Source organism: Siniperca chuatsi, linkage group LG14, assembly GCF_020085105.1.
Source record: "Siniperca chuatsi isolate FFG_IHB_CAS linkage group LG14, ASM2008510v1, whole genome shotgun sequence".
Lineage (NCBI taxonomy): Eukaryota > Metazoa > Chordata > Actinopteri > Centrarchiformes > Sinipercidae > Siniperca > Siniperca chuatsi.
Genome location: NC_058055.1, coordinates 11,992,329 through 12,008,098, shown reverse-complemented (window position 1 = coordinate 12,008,098; position 15,770 = coordinate 11,992,329). Strand labels below are relative to the sequence as shown.

At 40.8% G+C, this 15,770-nt stretch overlaps 1 protein-coding gene across 3 annotated transcripts in view; it reads left to right on the top strand.

The window, feature by feature from the left end:
• Positions 1–1,165: 1,165 nt before the first annotated feature.
• The window catches only part of LOC122888501 (disks large homolog 4), a 70,696-nt gene continuing 56,091 nt past the window's right edge, over positions 1,166–15,770 (top strand). The window contains exons 1-2 of one of the 3 annotated variants that reach the window (XM_044223016.1): positions 1,166–1,713; positions 14,451–14,591. In XM_044223016.1, coding sequence (XP_044078951.1) covers positions 14,571–14,591 — 21 coding nt within the window. In that variant the 5' untranslated portion in view covers positions 1,166–1,713; positions 14,451–14,570. Of the gene's footprint in view, positions 1,714–12,000; positions 12,140–14,450; positions 14,592–15,770 lie in introns of those variants that run through there. The other 2 variants (XM_044223015.1, XM_044223013.1) reach the window with 2 other exon arrangements.

Genomic DNA, 15,770 nt, shown 5'->3' with positions numbered 1-15,770 from the left:
TAGACTAACAGGTATGTAATTGAGTAGAAGTGGAGTAATTAAGGTAGCCCATCCTTCCATTTAATTACAGAGCTTGACATTTGTGAAAGCATGACTGCGAGTGTATTTATAACAGTGGCCATCTGTGGATGTAAGTATCTGTGTTTGTTGTATTGCACTGTACATTTCGATCAAAGCCTCTACTCTTCACCCCGGGGGATAAATGTGTGTTCATCATTTAGAATTGCTTTATTGCTGCACCATTGCTCCGGCATTGTGGGTAGCTGGAAAGCGGGGTGAGGGGTGGATTTGTACAATTATAGAACTGATGATGCAAAGACACTGAAGCACACATTCCCCCTTACACAACTCTGAGTGGTACGGTCCACAGTCTTAAAGGCAGAGTGTACAGCTGACACGAGTGCATACTTTTTTTACACCATTTTATTCGAACTAAACTAAATAGAAATCACAATTTATTGTAAATGGTTTCTGGGAGTTATAAAAAAATCACGTGTTGTATCATGTGGATATATAGTGATAGTTAATTTTCAAATAATAATTGATAATTTCTAGTGATTACTTATTTAAATTACTGTTCTTCATGGTTCTCTGCCCTGTATTACTCAAATGTAAAATGAATGGACACGCACCTAAATACAAATGCGCGCGCACACACACACACACACACATAGATTTTGATGCACAGGTGTGTATATCCAATGCAGAGTTCCCTGCTCAGTCCTCAGCACTACAACGGTGACCATATGACAACAACAAGCCCCCCTATTGCCATGGCAACAACTGCACCATTGCTAAGGCAACAGCTGCAGAGTGCTACAACAAGCAGAAAAACCTTCATGCATTTTCAATCTCATTATTTCATCCGGTTAATGCAAACTCCCGTCCCATTTCTTTGTGTGATTTGGTCTTCTTTAAATCGCTCTCGCAGTGCTTCGTCTTTTCTTTTTCTGTGATGCATATGTAATTCACACTCTCCTCCTCAACACATTTTCTTTCGGTCTAATTCCTTCTGTCTTCACACACACACACACACACACACACACACACACACACACACACACACACACACACTCACCCACTCTCCCTCTCCTTTTCTCTCTCCTTCACTGTCCCCTCCCTCAGTTCTTCCTCTCCATCCTCTGCTGTTTCGCTGTCTTATTCTCTGTTTCTCTTTTTCCCTTTCTTTCCACAGTGTGAACCTCCCTCCCCCCTTTTTTAATCCCCACCACCTCTGCTTTCCATCTCCATCCTCCCCCTTCCTCCATCTCTTTTTCATATTCACCCCATCTTTACTCTTTCTTTTCCGCCGTTTCTCTCTCGCCTTGGAGAAAAAAACGGATGTACTCTCACCTTCCCTTTTCTCCGCTCTTTCTCTCTCTCATACTAAATTCCGAGACCACCCTCTCTCCTCTCCTCTCTCTTTCTTTGCTCACTCTCTCTATTTCCCTGTGGCCCTCCCCCTCCCTTTTCATGTTTCCCCCTCCCTCCATCCTCTCTTTCCCTCGCTGGTTCAGTTAGTCAAAGAACAGATTCACGGAAGGAGAGAAAAGGGGGGAAAGGCAGGACGAGAGTGAGAGCGCAGGAGTGGGGCAGGCTGGGGAGAGGGGTGTGGGGTCTCAGCCCTCTGTCGTGGGGGGTTGGGGGGGTTGAGATACACCCCAATATTTTGTTTTAAGTACCATGGACTGCCTCTGCATTGTGACTACAAAGGTAAGCCTATCTGCTGTTCCTTACTTTAGCTCTGTGTGTGTGTGAGAAAGAGTGAGAGGTGCCACAACTGTATCTGGACACAGAGTAGAAGGAAGCATTCATTTTTCTGTCATCTCTCAATTATGAAAGTATACCATTTCTTCTTCTGTAAGATACAAACATGTTTCTATTTTTGAGGTCTTTTTAAAAATGTGTATATTTCAGAAAAACCTCAGGGTGAGCTGGGCTACCTGAGTGGTGTGAAGACAGAATACTCTTTGATATTTCCCCCTCTGGATGACCCTCTCCCACTCTCTCTGCATCTCCTACTCTGTGTCATGCTTTGTGAGTGTATAAACAGGGGCCAGCTGACCTGTGTGGATGTAGTAAAAGCAGGAGAGAACCAGCGCTTGGGTTGCTTGTGTGTTGCTTTGTGTCACAGAGGAGCTGCAGAATATGTCGGGGAGAGACCATGGGAGGGCATCCTGCATGCTAATCTCCTCATATTTTCAGCTGCTTTATCTTAACCTCGACCGTAGGCACACGTTATAGAGCTACCCACGGTGCATCTGCCTCTCACACACAGGATATGAGCGATGTGTTATATCACACACATGTGGTCAGCGTTGGCACTCAGCCTGCTGCTCCATGGAGGCAGTCCTAGTCATGAAATTGGCCAATGAAATGAAAAATGAAAGAGCTTTAATGTAGCCTGACTCCAGACACACTCTGGGGTCAAAGCCTGTTTGTTCAAATGGCTACAAACTGTTCTAGACCTTCAAAAATCCTGGTGGACATGATTACTCACACACAGATTCAAAAACAGGTGAATATACTGTAGCAGTTGCACCTGAATGCAGTTTCTGAAAGGAAGTGACACACACACAGCAACTCTTGAAGCTGTGTGACGGTGGGGATCATTTGAAAATTTAACTTGGACTAAGTGTTTGCAGATCAGAAGTGAGTGCGGCTGGCCCTTTCAGATGTATTACATAAATTTGTGTTTAACTGTGGCACATTACATTCATTTACTTATCATCCTCTCAGTTTCCTTGGCAACAGAGATTATTGGTCAGTTACACATAGATAGGAAGGTGCAGTCAGATAAACAGGGAGACATAATTTTACACTGTGGAGGTTTACATTAAAGTACATTAAATACATTTTTGTTGATATGATATAAAAATAAGACTTGATTTCACATCTTCCTCTAACGAGCTAACTTCCAAGCTGATAAGTGCCTGTTGGTTCCACAAGCCTATCTTTGTTACCTAACACGATGCAGTGTGATAAATTCTTTGTGAGAAAACAAAAATGAAAATGTCAAGGTATCTCTCTGTAAGCCTGGAACATCAGTCCCTCATGCATCTTATTTGCCTTGAGTGTGACTCACTGAGTGAGATGGGGGGGGGCACTGTAAGCAAAAGACCACAGTTGGTAAGAGTGGATATTTCACCAAACTTGTTCCAGAATCCTGCATCGCTATCAAAGTGAGAAAAGACTTACTGTAAAGGTGGCAAAGAAAACCCGACTATTGCCAAGAGATTGTGAGACAGATGGTCAGTTTATAAAAGGGAAAGTTAGTGCACAAAAGTGCATAAAGGAATACACTGACTCTTTATCATCCAATGAGATGTTTGGTTGCATTTTCATTGCTGTGCCCACATGTAACTTTAAAACACACTATGATGAACATTTCACCGAACAAAACCAGCTAAACCTTTGATATGCGATATTATTAACTGAAGAAGAAAAAAAAGGATATTTAACTTGATCATGGGTCGGATTTGCCAAAAAACTTGGTGTATTCCTTTAAATGTGTTATTAAACTTTAATGGAAGCTGGCTGCATTGCAGGTGAGGAGTGTGGCTTGCCGTCATGTAGCAGATGATGGGTGAGCAGCTCCCTGGGTGAGCTGTTCCCTGACACCCACATACTGTAGAACAGGTTATGTGAACAATGTTGCTTCCCAGTGCAAGTCTGTGCACAAAGTTTTGCTGTGTGGGTGAAGCCACAGTAAGCCAGTGAGTGACAAATATCTGACACTGTCTACAGGACACCAAGTTTAACTAAAGCACCACTGTGCTCAATGTTGCTTTTAGTTTGAAGAATAGCAGCTCGAGAAATACTTAATAATACAATACAAGCTTCTCCCAGCCGTCCTTAAGACTTAAATGGCCTCCTCAGTGAGCCACTGTGTTGAGTATTTTGGTGGGAAGTTCGGCGAAACCCTGAATTTCCAGTGAGATGTAATAAATGAACCTCTTTTGACAGCAATAGAGGCAGAATTAGTGCAGTTCTGTGAGGAAAAATAAAGAGCACTTAAAGCAAACCCCTTTGCACTAAAGAGGAAGTTAATATTATAGCTTATCTGTCTACCCCTGACATGTTCCAACCTTTGGGCTTGGATAATATTTGAAGTAAGATTGCCTTCTATCTCCCAAAGCATCCAAAATGCCTAAGCTTATAATTTCATCTACATTTATAAGAGATGACCCAGGCATACTCAAAGTTTCAATTCCTAGATAAGGTAATAGATTCTTTTTTGTGTGTGTTGAAATGACTTTCAACAGCTTATGTAATTTTCTGCTCCTTCCTACACTTAAATCTCAGGCAAAAAAATAATAATTGCAACAAATGATAGCAATGCATCACACAGAAGTGTCATTATATAACATTTAGAACTGGAATATTAGGGCATATCAGCTTGTGGAGACGTCACAGGATTTATATTTGGTTGCAAGTTTGACAATACCTTTGACTCTCACTCCCTGTGTGGCAGAGATGGACAGTTTGATGTTTCAGAGGCGAGAACAAAGATGGTGTACACAGTAAAAGGGATTTAAGCTCTAAAAGCAACTTATCGTATTTCTATCGTGATGTCTGATAGAAAATTGTGGCAATAAAGAATCATGTATGTGCTTCCCGTGTGGAAAGGAGGACATACAGTATATTTCTGCTAACTCTCCTGCTATGCTTGTCTTACACTCCTTTGATTATCACTCCTTTCCCTGTTGTCACCCTCATTCCACTTCTCTGCTCTCACATTTCCAATTCCACATTTTTTTGTCCTCTCTGCCTCCTTCACCTCTGTAATCCCTCACTCAGTCCTCTCTTCCAGCCTCCTCTTTCCTTTATCTCATTTTACCTCCTTTTCCCCTTCTGCTTACTCTCCTCGTTCCAGCTCTCTACTCGCTAGTTTACCTTTCAAGGCTTCCCTAGTTAGTGCTCCTTCAAATAAATTATACATTTGACTAGATGTAGTCAAAGTCAGCAGCTCTGTGTGCACATTACTGGCTTCATGTATGGCTTCATGCTCCAACATGAACATCTTCTTCTCTGGAATGGGTTTTATCACTTACCTTTGTAATTATTTTGTGCTGCCAGCTTCTTTATGGTTCAATATATATGAATATTTATGTGTGTGTGATTGTGTGTGTGCGTACAAGGATGGGAAGCTTATGGCTGCTGCATCTTGAGTCTCCAAAATGGAGTTAAGCTAAACCCTCTGCTCACAAATCAAACAGAGCCTCCTCAGTATTCATTCAGCTCTTCCACAATTCTGCTCATCTTAACAAGTGTCCATTCACCATACCGTGTGATGTGTGTCTGTATGAGTGTGTGACATACAGTACAGTGTGCTGTGAGTTAGGATTAGTGATCCAGTGGATCTAATATGATCTCCGCTCAAGGGCACGAGCTTCCATGAGGCCTTTGTATGCAACCACAGAGACACTGATCCTGCCAAGTTGCTCCCAGGGCACAGTGAGCGAAGAAGCAGGGCTTGCCCCGGTGCTAGTCTGATGCCATGACTGCACAGCTATTGTCCAATAAAAAGAAAAATCGGTAGACGGGATAGCAGAGATGTAATGCTATACAGATAATGTTTTTTTCACTCCTTCTTGATTTCTCCATCATCATTTCTGCTCAAATGACAGCTTGCCTTTGTGCTCATGAAGAAATATTTCTGTAATTTCGGCCAGCTATGGTTTTCATTTCGTCTTTAAGTACATATTGCACCACTCACCCACTCAACCGCTTTCCCGAAAGACAGCCACACACCTACATGATCAGACAGAGCTCACACAAACTGCAGAGCATCCTGCTCCAGTACAAGTGGCTTCTGCACTGTGAATTGTAACTGCAGCCTTGCTCAACTTCGGTGTGGAAATCGGTGCGAGCTCATGTCTTAGAAAACTTGTCAGGTTTAATTAAACAGGAGGTAGAGGCTTGCTGTATGGTGCTAATTTTTACTGCAGGTGCTACATTCAAGCAGCTGCAATTTTGAATGGTGTTGTAGCAGAAATAAAACATTGGATAATTTGCAACTTTTATCAAAGTGGTCTTTGCTCAGAACATAAAATCACTGCGTGTTAGCTTATTTTCTACATCTATGCTCAGCAATCACCTTGTTTCATCCAAGCTCATCAGTCCCTCTCTATGATAATATGTTGCTAATGCAATGCTAACCTCTAGTCTCTCAACTATTTTATAATGCCCACCACCCCCACCAGGGTCTGTAGCCAGCAAGGAGGCTGTTAAGAGCTTCTCTTTGTCAAACGCACACAACACAATCTGTGATCCACTCTTTTCTCTTTGTCTTTTGCTTCCCTCGGCTCTACAGTCTCATCCAGTGAGAAGATGAGCAATGCCTTATCATTTCTTTGGAATATTACCTTGAATGTTTAGACATTATTGATGAATGTTTCAGTATGCCACAATGTGAAGAGGCCACAGGCTCAGTCAGTATCTTTATTGCTTTTTAGTGTTTTTTATATATCTTTCTATCCATTGAATGAAAAGGCTCATTTCTTCTTCTTTGAGCCTGACTGACCCTTTTGGACAATTAGGCTTTCACTGTGCAAGGCAACACTTATCTTTGGTGACACTGATTGATCATCATTTTGTTGATGTAACATGATATATATACACATTGTTAACACCAAAGAGCCTATAGCCTCTATAGCCTCTCTGGTAATAAAGAAAATCTTTTGTTTTGGTCTTAATTGTATTTAAAAAACAGGCTACTTGCTGTCCACCAGCAAACCCTGCTTACAGGCTCTGCTGCTTAATTTCAGTGTTTTGGCTGTCAGCATCGCTATCCGTCCTGAAATTGTCCATATGACAGGTGACAGATTAGATCCATCATGGGTTGTTTGGGCTGGAGACTTTGTCGTCTCACATTGAGCAAGAAGGCTAATGGCGAAACATGAGCCTGCTATGGTGAACCAGGAGGAGGACTGTAGCTGATTGCTGTGTTACTCTGCTCTAACACTGTAGTATGCACTGACTGGACAAGAAACACAACAGATTGTCGTGGTAATTCTGTAAATAAGACTGAGAAATAGCTAAATTGATAGCAATGATGATGTATATTTAAAGATGTGAGTAGATTCAATAGAAGAGGTCCTGTGGGCCTCATTGTGTAGCGATCCAAGATCAAGGAGGGTCAACTTCTCACTAGGACCTCTAATGAAACTGTATGTCCACACTAAAGGCATTTTAGTTAAAAGAGTCAACTAATTTGCATATGTTATGTAATTAGAGTGTGTTTGTCATTGTGTCATTGTAGTGCTTATGTACAGTATGTGTAGGGTGGGACTGGGATGTGCAGAAGTGCAGAAAAGAGGAAGGTAGAATAAAAATGACAGAAACAAGAATGACAAGGATGGTAGTGCTGATATCACTGATATGAATAGCACTTGTATTAGCACTGCAAATGGGATCAGATTTTCTTACAGTGCTCATATTTTTCAATATAGCACACAATGACACCTTGTGGTACGTTGGTAAACTACAGTACTGGAGTCCATGACAATCTAGCTCAGGGATATTGTCAAATTTAAGCTACTTGGTGTCCATACAAGCATCTGGATGCTCGGATGGAACATTATGCAACATTAGCCTGTGTCTTAGAGTACATATGTGGTCTGCGTTCACTGATTTCAAGGCTTTGTGTTTTTTCCTCAAAATTAATAGGAAATTGTTGGACCCTGTATCAGTTATTCATGAGCAGTCTCTTGTCACAGACCTTTGCAATGTTCTCATCTGAAATTCAGGTCATGGATTTTGAGGTTTTCAAACTCCTGGTTGGCAAAGAGCAGAAGACTGCCCAGAGTACCAGTCATAATTGAATTGTATGCTTTCTAACTCTAATGATACACCGTGCTGCCTCCATGTGTGGTTTAAGCCCTGAAAAAAAACAAAAAAAACGTGAACATTTGAATGAAAAACACGACATGAGCCAATGACAGCGTGAGAGTTCAAACACACACAGGACAAAGTTATGTACAAGCGCACATATTTTGTGTGATTTGTTTGTCTCTAGCTTGGTATCTTCATGTTCCTCTTATAGGTGATGTCAGTTGCCTAGCAACCAAGCAATCAGGGCCCGATTGTTGCCATGACAACATGGCAGGGGTATCATCATGGAGAGAATAGAGATGAAAGGAGGAAGGGAGGGAGAGAGGAGAGGAAAAGAGAGATGGGCGGGGGGGTGCCATGGAAGGGTGTTGATAATGTGAAGCCCACAGTGTGCAGGTAGGAGGATGACCTCTATGTAGGCGGCAGCAGAGAACGCTCATGAATGTGTAGAATAGAAAATGAATGTTGGGTCTTATGCGGCTGGATCCGCGGGTTACGCAGCATTTGACACTGTTTTAACAGTGCAGGCGTAATTCCAGATGGAAATGTCACGACTTGCTACAGTTGTCTTTAGTCACAGACAGTGAAGCTGATGCAGAAGCCACAGCTCAGTGTGTCGCTGAGGTCCAGAGGGCTTTGGGCCTAACCTCCGTAGGTGTCATAACCCATCCATCACCCAACAGCAGTCCACTGTAAAACAGCCCAATGGGGTCATGGTGCATTTACTCTGTTTATTCCCATGCTCAACTCTGCTTCCCCCTTAATACAGCCATGTAGCAGAAAGAAACAGGGCCTGAGAAGGCAAGAGCAGGAACTACACACAAATACACCCATTAAGATGCCAATTAAGCTACTGTACTGTATGGATAAGAGTGGAAGCAGAATTATATTTAGTGTCAAAATACTGACAACATTGATTAAATTAGTGGTGTGACCAAGTGACATGATCAATCCTTACAATAATAACTTAATAAATTAGTGTCACTAATTTAACAACGCCAGGACAAATGTAACAAGTGTATTTCAAGAGACGCTTTCATTTTTGGACCATTATAGAAAATGTACTAAAATTCGGCCTACTAGTTGCACAGAGCACTGAAATTTGTGTTGCCTATAGACCGCTATCACTGATTTTAGCATCTTACATTAGTTAAAACAACATATTCTGAGGCGTGATGCACTTGTCCCAAATATCCCTATTTGTACATTTCATAAAATACTCATCTTATAACGTTTACAATTGATGTTAGTTTTTAATATTTGGCTTCAAAATTCATTGGCAAATCGACTTTCACAGTCCAGTCCACTCTTTTGTTTTGCAGCAGGAGCAGTCGCAGCAGAGGAGTGATTCAACCCAACTCCTTTGGCTAAAGAGTTACCATAAAACGTATAATAATAATTTTAACAATTTATTACCATAGGTTTGTAAAAATAATTTACTTCAAACGGGATTGCTATCTTATTGAATGCCTGTCTAATAAACATCGATCATCGTAGTTGAATCAAAAAAGTTTCTGAATGACAATTATACTAGATGTTTAGTGTAAAAAAATATAGACACTTTTTACAGTGATTTCTTTTATTTATCTTAGAATATTTAGACTTTGAAATCATTGATATGCTAAATATGAAATTCCATGAATAAGATACATGTATGTACATCTTAAAACAACTGCGCATCCTTAATTAATGTTTTGAGTATCTTCAAATAGATGATTGATCTTTTTGCAGAAATAAATATTATCTGCCATTTTAACATGTGAATAGCTATTGTGACACCTGTTGCTTTAATCTTTTTATTGATATAACTGTGTTAGGCTGATGTGAACTGGTGAGGTGAGTACAGTAGGCTATATTAAGATAGTATTTGCGCAAAAGGCAGTCTAAGAGGTCCAATTTGAAAAGTGTAATAGAAAATCTTTTAGCATAGAAAGAGATCTGAGTATCCAGCCAATAATACTGGCAACTATCGGTCACATTTTGAAGGTGCATTATCCATCCATCCATCCATTTTCTACCGCTTGGTCCCCGTTAGGGGGTCGCGGGTGACTGGAGCCTATCCCAGTGACTTCGGGCCTTAGGCAGGGCACACCCTGGACAGTGGCCAACTCGTCGCAGGGCGAACACAGACACAGACAAGGACAGACAACCATTCACTCACACATTCATTCAATACGGGCAATTTAGAGTTATCAATTAACCTACACATGCATGTCTTTGGACGGTGGGAGGAAGCCGGAGAACCCGGAGAGAACCCACGGTAACACGGGGAGGACATGCAGACTCCACCCAGAGAGATTGTGTGATGTTGGTCCGGTCCGGGAATCGAACCACGAACCCACGATCTCCTTATTGGGAGGCAGGAGCTGTAGCCGCTCTGCCACCGAAGGTGCATTATATGTTTAAAAAAAAAAAAAGCATATTTCATGACATGAACTATGACCTTTAAAAAGACAGAGTTTAGTATGACTAATTTATGATAACCTTTAAAGAATTTTTGATCGACATACAGAGGTAGTACACAGCCCCAATTCATCATTGTTAAAATTAGATAGTTTGAGGGCATAAATAGTGTTAGAGGGTGATGCTGAGACAAAATCCCTTTTATTTGAAATAAAGTCTATGAAATTAGTCTGAGAGCCAGCAGCGTTGTCTGATAACTGTAAACAATTTATACACAAGGTAACTCTAAGCTAAAACCTCTGACTGACCTCCTCAGATTTTTACAGTACAATGTACAATGTTTCTGCAGATGTGAGTGCCCAACTTCCATTTCAGTACTATCCATCTATTCTAAAGTACTTTTTTTCACAGTGAATGCCATTTAAAAGGATTTTAAAACTGTACTCCATTATAAAATATAAAGGCACAGTGACTCAGGATTTGGATATAAAATTCAAAATGGGAAAAAAGTTACAACTGCTCAAATACTTATGTAACAGTGTAAAATGGATCAGAAATCATTTCCATTTTTATGTTATTTAAAGAAATTGGGTTCCACTTTCCCAATGGGCAGCATCTTTGTACATTCTGCACAACAGTTTTTTTTTTGTTGTTGTTTTTTTACAGGTCAATAAAATGCTAGGGCCTTTTCAGTGCATGCATAGACATGGAACGTGTTGCGGTTTTGTTTCGAGTCAATATTTTTACTCTTTTCTGTGGCTTGAAGACACAGTCTTCTGATAGTTGGCTATGTGCAGGGACAGATCTGGTAGGAATACAAGACCAAAGTTAAATTTATAAATAGGACTGATTATGGTTCTATCATAACATATTATTTTGATTATCTAATAAACGTTTAATCAATAGAACATCACAAAATAGTGAAAAAGTTCCAAGAGCTCATAACATTGTCAAATCACCTGTTTTGTCTGACCAATGTATTAAATTTAGAATGTCAAACTGAGAAAACAAGCAAAACCTCACATTTGTGAAGCTGGAACCAGCGAATGTTTGGCATTGTTTGCTTAATAGATGATGTCAATTAATCGATCAATTGATCAGTTCAGTGTTTCATGGGCACAGAAGTTTCCAGAGTCTGCACATCCACAAGGTCATTATGGAGCATCCTTGATAAGCATGGCTGATATTTTATATTTGCAGTTTTCAAGTGTGATCAATCTGTACGCCAATGTCAAGACAGACATGATGGCAACGACGTGAATTGAACATATAGGCTACAGTTAAAACACTAGCCCCAAAAGTAATAAATATGTAATTATATAATGGTTGCATAACAGAGATATCTGTGTCAAAATGTTCCTCATTTTAAATCATCATCATAATATTTAGCCTTTACTTGATGTGTATGTTTCGTAACATATACGTGTGGCGGTGTGTCAAAGAGGGAGAGCGAGCAAAGAGCAGCGTGGATGGAAGTCTACTGTAGTGTTTATTTCATAAAAAGAGAAGAAAAATAAAATAATATATAAGGTTTACTCTCCGTCTCTCCCCTCCCTCACTCACCAGCAGTGACAAACATATTTTATGAGTCACGGCTGGAGCAGGCTGCCAGTCCTCTCTATTCAGACCCTTGCCTTTAACATCAAGATATACCCAACACCAACAACTCTGGCTTCCAGGAAAACTCTCTCTCCCCGTCTGCTACGACAACCCCCCTTCCCCTTCCCTCTCTCCCCCTCCCTCTTTTTTATTTCCCTTTACCCTTCCCCAGCCTCCCATCTCTCTCTCTCTTTCTCCCCATCCCTCTCCTCCTCTACTGCGGGTGTCTGGGAGGCTGTTTTTCCTCTGTCTCTCGCTCATGAAGGGCCGCACTAAGCTCCCTTCCCTCTGCCCGTGTGTGGTAGGTAAATTCACCTCTCTGTTCGTGTCGTTCTTCCCCTTCCATCTCTCTGTTGCTGCCTCTGTTTTGCATGTTAGCTTAAAGTCTGCTAGTCGTTCTGGCAGGCTCAGGGGAGGTCTGCATCTACATCTGTTCATATTGCATCGAACATGCTTGCAATCTCCTCCACTGTCATACATTAATCAGAAATATGTGTTTAAGGATTTTTTTGCTCTCCTTGTACGTATGATCTGAGTAGGTTTATTGATGCACTTGGGTATTACGTATGAGCGTGGCCTGGCACATGTGGGTGTGTATGTGCCAGTGAGCCTGTTTAGACACGCAGAAGGAGTAAAACTCTAGCAGACTTGTTGATTAAAAGCATTATAGATTTGTGTATGGAATGCTTTTATTCTAAGTTTGAATAGCTTTTGTCTATATATATTTGAATATCATTCATATTTTTGTGCTCCTCTATCCTTGTGAGGACACTAGGACACAAAGCCAGTGCTCTAAGATTAGGAAAATCCTCCAATTGACAGTCGTCACTTTGAAAGAGGTCATTTCATTTTTAGGGTTAAAGGCTTAGGATCAACATCAGGGTTAGGGACAGATATTAGGGTTAGAGGTGTGAGAATGGGTTTTTGTCACACGTACAGGGTATTACAAGTTCCATTATGTTGAATACATATATGCAGTTGTGTGTGTTTGTGTTTGTGAAAATGAAAACACTGAGCAGGCAAGAGAAGTCCAGAGCTCCTCCAGCCTTAATTAGCTGGGTAGACATGATGAGCTTGTACTGGGCTGGTTGAGGTTTATGGCACCAAGATGCCACTTTATGCTGTTCCATAGCAAGAAACCACTGTGTTTGTGTGTGTGTGTGTGTGTGTGTGTGTGTGTGTGTGTGTGTGTGTGTGGTTTATCGTTATTATCTATGTTAGAGTTGTTGCAAATGTGAACACAAATATGAGCTGTCCGTTTCAGCAGGTCGAATCGCAGTTCATTGTGCAACAGAAATAGTGTAAGTGGCTCTGATGAAGGAGAATCATTATTTTGTATTGACTACATGGTTGGAATATACAATGCAGTCACTAATTAATAGGACACTGACACATTTTTGTTGTTTTGCTTCTGTGCAAGGGTATTTGCATCATGTAGCAAATGTCCCCCAATTTTAGTGGACTCAATGTAAAAAGATCTAGAGTTGATTCTAGTCGTGACAATTGCATTTAGGGTCTGTTGTTGTCTCCCAACATGAAGACCAAAGATGTGTCAGTAAAGTAAGTAAGTGCCAGTAAAGTAGGCCAACATAAGGCAAAAGTTATGTTTGCATTCAGTGTTACTCACCAAAACTCATTGTGTGTATCCGTGAGGTCTAAGAAACGTGTTGAACGCATTTCCTTCCTAATTATAACATATGCAAAGCTGATTTTTTAAGTATTATAAATCCAACATTGTTTACATCCATATTTATTAGCTTGTCAGTGAAATAGTGTGACACCATTTTGTAGGACTGTGTATTAGGTGAACCGCATGCACGTGCATGTGCGTCATTATGTGTGAGCACAAGACAACCAAAACAGGGACCCACTCATAGAAAAACAGCTCCATAGTGCTTACTTGAGGTCTAAAACTCCACAAGGAACCTTTAAGAAGCAATAATGAAGCAATTGTGAACAACCTGCTGGGTAAGGGAAGACCAGTATAGTAGATGACAGAAGAACAACGGGAAGTTTGAAGAAAAACCCCTTTACAGCTGTCCAACAGATCAAGAAGACACTCCAGGATCTAGGCGTACATGTGTCAGAGACAACAATCAAGACAAGACTACACCAGTATAACCTCAGCAGGTTCACCACAAGATGTTAACCTCAGAAAGGCCAGGTTACAGTTTGCATCAAGGACTCCAGGAAACCTGTAGAGTTCTGGATCAAAGTGTTATGGACAGATGAGACAAAGATCGACCTTAGTCAGAATGATGGAAAGATGAAAGTGTGAAAAAATAAAAACAGTTCATAATCCGAGGCATACCACCTCATTTGTCAAACACAGTGGAGGTGATGTGATGGCTTGGGTGTGTATGGCTGCCAGTGGAGTCATCTCACTTTCATTGATAATTTCACTGCTGTCGGCAGCACAGGATGAATGTGGACGTATATAGAAACATTCAGAGTGCTCAGATCCAAATTAATGCATCAGAATTCATAGACCAATGCTTTATCAGCAGGACAATGATCCTTAACATACAGCCAAAGCAACAAAGGAGATTTTGCAGGGCCAAACAGTGTAATGTTCTTGACTGGCCGAGTCACCTGACATGTTTAATTTGCAGAGGGCCAGACTGAAGGCAAAAAAATCCAATACAAGCGAGGAGTGAAGATGGCGGCAATCCAGGAATCAGAGCATCAGTCAGAGCATCACCAGGGAAGATATCAAGTGTCTATTGTGGTCTATGGGTCATAAGCATCAACCAGTAAGTAACTGTAAAGGAAATTCAACCACATATGTTGAGTTTAGTAAAATTTGTCCGATTACATTTGGTCCCCTAAATGTTGGGGGACCATGTATAAAAAAGGCTGCTATTCCGACAAGGTTCATCTGATATGGATGTAAATCCCCAAATTTTATAGCTGAGAGTCAACAGTTTAACCTCATAGTGATTTCAAATCTAATGCGATCTCTCTGTCTCACACACACACACACACACACACACACACACACACACACACAAATGTGTCAGTGTCCTATTAATACAACTACTAAGGCATCATGATCCTCCCATATTCTTGCTTGACTAGTCAAAATCAGAATGTGAAATATTCAAGTCAAGTATATGTTTATTTATATAGCCAAATATCCCAAATCACAAATTTGCCTCAATTGGGTTTTACAATCTGTAAAAATTATTAAACCTTTCTTTTTGTCAGTCATGGTGTCACAACACTATACTATAGAGCATTCAATTTGTGCTGTATTTATGCACCCATTGTCTTCTATTTGTCCTTTCTCTTATCAGAAGCTGACTGTAAGTGATGTTTCAGTTTCAGTTTAACACTATTTAAAACCCAAGGAATCAGATGAAAATAAAAACAGGTTAAACACAATTAAAAGCCAGAGAGTGGAAGTGGGTCTTAAGGAGCCTCTTAAAAGGATCAACAGACTCAGCCTGTCTAATGGCCTCCGGCAGGCTATTCCAGTGCCGAGGAGCTGCTACAGAAAAAGCCCCTGTCCACAAACGGAGCATAGCCAACATGCCACGCTGGGAGGATCTGAGGGGTCTGGTTATGCTGTAGGGGGTGAGAAGTTATGAGATATATGTAGGGGAGAGATTTGTAGACACTTAGAAGGATTTTGAAGTTTACCCTGAAAAGAACAGGGAGCCAGTGTAAGGATGCAAAGATCGGGGTGATGTGATCTTGTTTCTTTGACCTTGCTAATAACTGCATTTTGAATTAGTTGTAAACAGGAAACGGTCGCCTGATAGATGCTTAGGTAGAGGGAGTTACAATAGTCCAGCCTGGATGATATTATTGCATGAATGATTCTTTCTAGATCAGAGGGTGATAGGAAATGCCTAATTTTGGAGATGGTTCTGCCTGTTGAAACTTAGATCACCATCAAATATAACACCCAGGTTTTTGGCATGTGGTCT